General features: G+C 45.8%; 1 protein-coding gene across 1 annotated transcript in view; it reads left to right on the plus strand.

Moving 5' to 3' along the window:
• Positions 1-1148: 1148 nt before the first annotated feature.
• The window catches only part of Pmar_PMAR023358 (hypothetical protein), a gene marked incomplete at both ends in the record, with an annotated part of 6078 nt that continues 5133 nt past the window's right edge, over positions 1149-2093 (plus strand). Inside the window, 5 exons of the mRNA XM_002783192.1 lie at positions 1149-1262; positions 1304-1396; positions 1449-1545; positions 1591-1729; positions 1791-1962. Coding sequence (XP_002783238.1) covers positions 1149-1262; positions 1304-1396; positions 1449-1545; positions 1591-1729; positions 1791-1962 — 615 coding nt within the window. The remainder of the gene's footprint in view (positions 1263-1303; positions 1397-1448; positions 1546-1590; positions 1730-1790; positions 1963-2093) is intronic.

The following is a 2093-nucleotide window of genomic DNA, read 5'->3' on the forward strand; positions in this document are numbered from 1 at the left end:
CCGGAGTTACGCTATCTAACTTGTCACATATGGGCCCTGGAATGATGATTGCTCCGGGAAGGAAACTGGGTGATGGGTCTTGGACGATGTGTTGGTTGCCTTATAAGAGCTCCTCTTTCGGGACTCTCGTCAAGGGTTTGACAAAGATGGAAATGGGCACGCATGTGAGTATAATTGTTGTCGTTGCCGGGGATAGAACCTGTGCGGGATTTGCCTGCGAGGGATCGTGTACTTGAGTTCGAATTGTGACATGAAATTTACTTGTATTTTCCATGAGAAAAATAGTACATGATCATCATCATCGTCATCACGGTTTCGATTTAGACTGAGATGTCCCATCTTTGGAAGGAGAAGTCGGTAGTTGCATGGAAGATCGAGCCAGCGAACAAGCAGAGTGAAACAACGGGCGAGGGAGCGACAGTGGACGGCGAGGCAGTTCCTAGAGGTAGTCTTTATATGTACTAGGCCTCCGTGACGAAGGGACGGAGCTCATTCAGTCCACGTCTATTGATTAGATCAATGAATCTCACCTAGGTCCCCGGTTCGATCCCCGGGTAGGACGTTTTTCCGTCATTAAAGATTTTCGTGCATATCTCTTCGAGCTGTTCGTATAATCGAGTTTTGCCTACACCTTGGCATATAGAGAAGTCGTTTGATCTATTTGATAGCCTCCTACGCTGCGTAGCTAAGCAGAATAATTCTGCACGCACGCACAACGCGAAAGTGCCTGTTGTTGCTCCCTTCGCTCGTTCCGCAATTAAAGAGATCGACATATATCATATTGCTTCTATCCAGGTATCCTTTGTGGTTATGCATTACCACGACTAATGAACGTATATGCCTCACAAGGAAGTGCTGTGCAGAGTGATGGTTATTAAAATGTATCATTTGCCGGCGCTTTCCGTGTAATATATGTGGCCTGCACTGGGTGTGGCGACTGGCGTAAGCTACTTCTTATCTTCAGTCTACTTGATTTCATCTAGTAGTTTCCAACTTCACGATTTTGTACACTTGTAAGATCCCGTCACTCTCCAGTGTCATCGTTCACCTGACTACCTCTGTTAATTTCAGTTTATTCATTATTCTCTCACGAGTTAGTTTTCTCTGTGGTTTTCGGTGGGCACTAAGGAATAGTTATAATTTCGAATATGGATCTAATTCATGACTTCTTCGATGATGCACTATTCTTTTACCGGTCGAATCCATCTGTTAAAGGAGGTCAACCGAAAAACAGGTTCAAAGTGACAGTTCACAGTGACAAGGTAGGGCGGAAACACTAGCTATAATAATTATTCATTTCTAGTTGAGTATAGTGCCTGAGGGTTCGAATACTCCAATCGACGTTGTTGTCTTTGAGGATGTCGTAGCGGTGAACCATGGGGACCTGACGATGCAAGTATTATTACAGTTGGGTCGTGTTTTCATAGGCAGTAGTTTACTCATGTCAGATCACGTTGTTGGAAGCTAAACCTAAGGGCTGTTTTTCTAAGGCAGGGAGACGGCGAAGAGATGTATATTTAAAGAGGCAGCAGTCTTCGAATACACGTGAGGTTCTCCGATGGATGGTACGGTGACCTAGCTCGTGTGTAGTTGACTTGACTGCTACGGCGCTACTTCATTATGCCCTTGGGGACTTGGATGAAATGGTGAATAGTGCGGAGTGCCCGACTCGAACCAGGGTCCTACTGCTCATCAATCCGGCTAGTGGCAAGGGCAAGGCTGAGAATCTGTAGGGAACTTCATTCTCGGGAAGGTCTGCTAGTTTTTGTTATTGCTGCTGTTGCTGTGAGGTATTATAAGTATGCTGCACCACTGTTCAAGTTGGCTGGTGATCGATTCGCGGTTGAAACTGTGAAGACTGTGAGTACTCAACATGTTCGGCATCTGGGAATGGACAATGCTGATAAATATGATGCCTTCATTACGTGTGGTGGCGATGGGGTCATGCATGAATTACTGCAAGTAGCGTCACGCGCCATGAAATTGCAGCTAGGATGTTCAACTTGTTCAGGGCATATATCACCTGCCTGACGGGCAATACCTCATTAAACACTTGAAGTTCGGCATGCTCCCTGGCGGCAGTGGTAATGGTT

Source organism: Perkinsus marinus (genome assembly GCF_000006405.1).
Source record: "Perkinsus marinus ATCC 50983 genomic scaffold scf_1104296937140, whole genome shotgun sequence".
Taxonomy (NCBI): Eukaryota; Perkinsozoa; order Perkinsida; family Perkinsidae; genus Perkinsus; species Perkinsus marinus.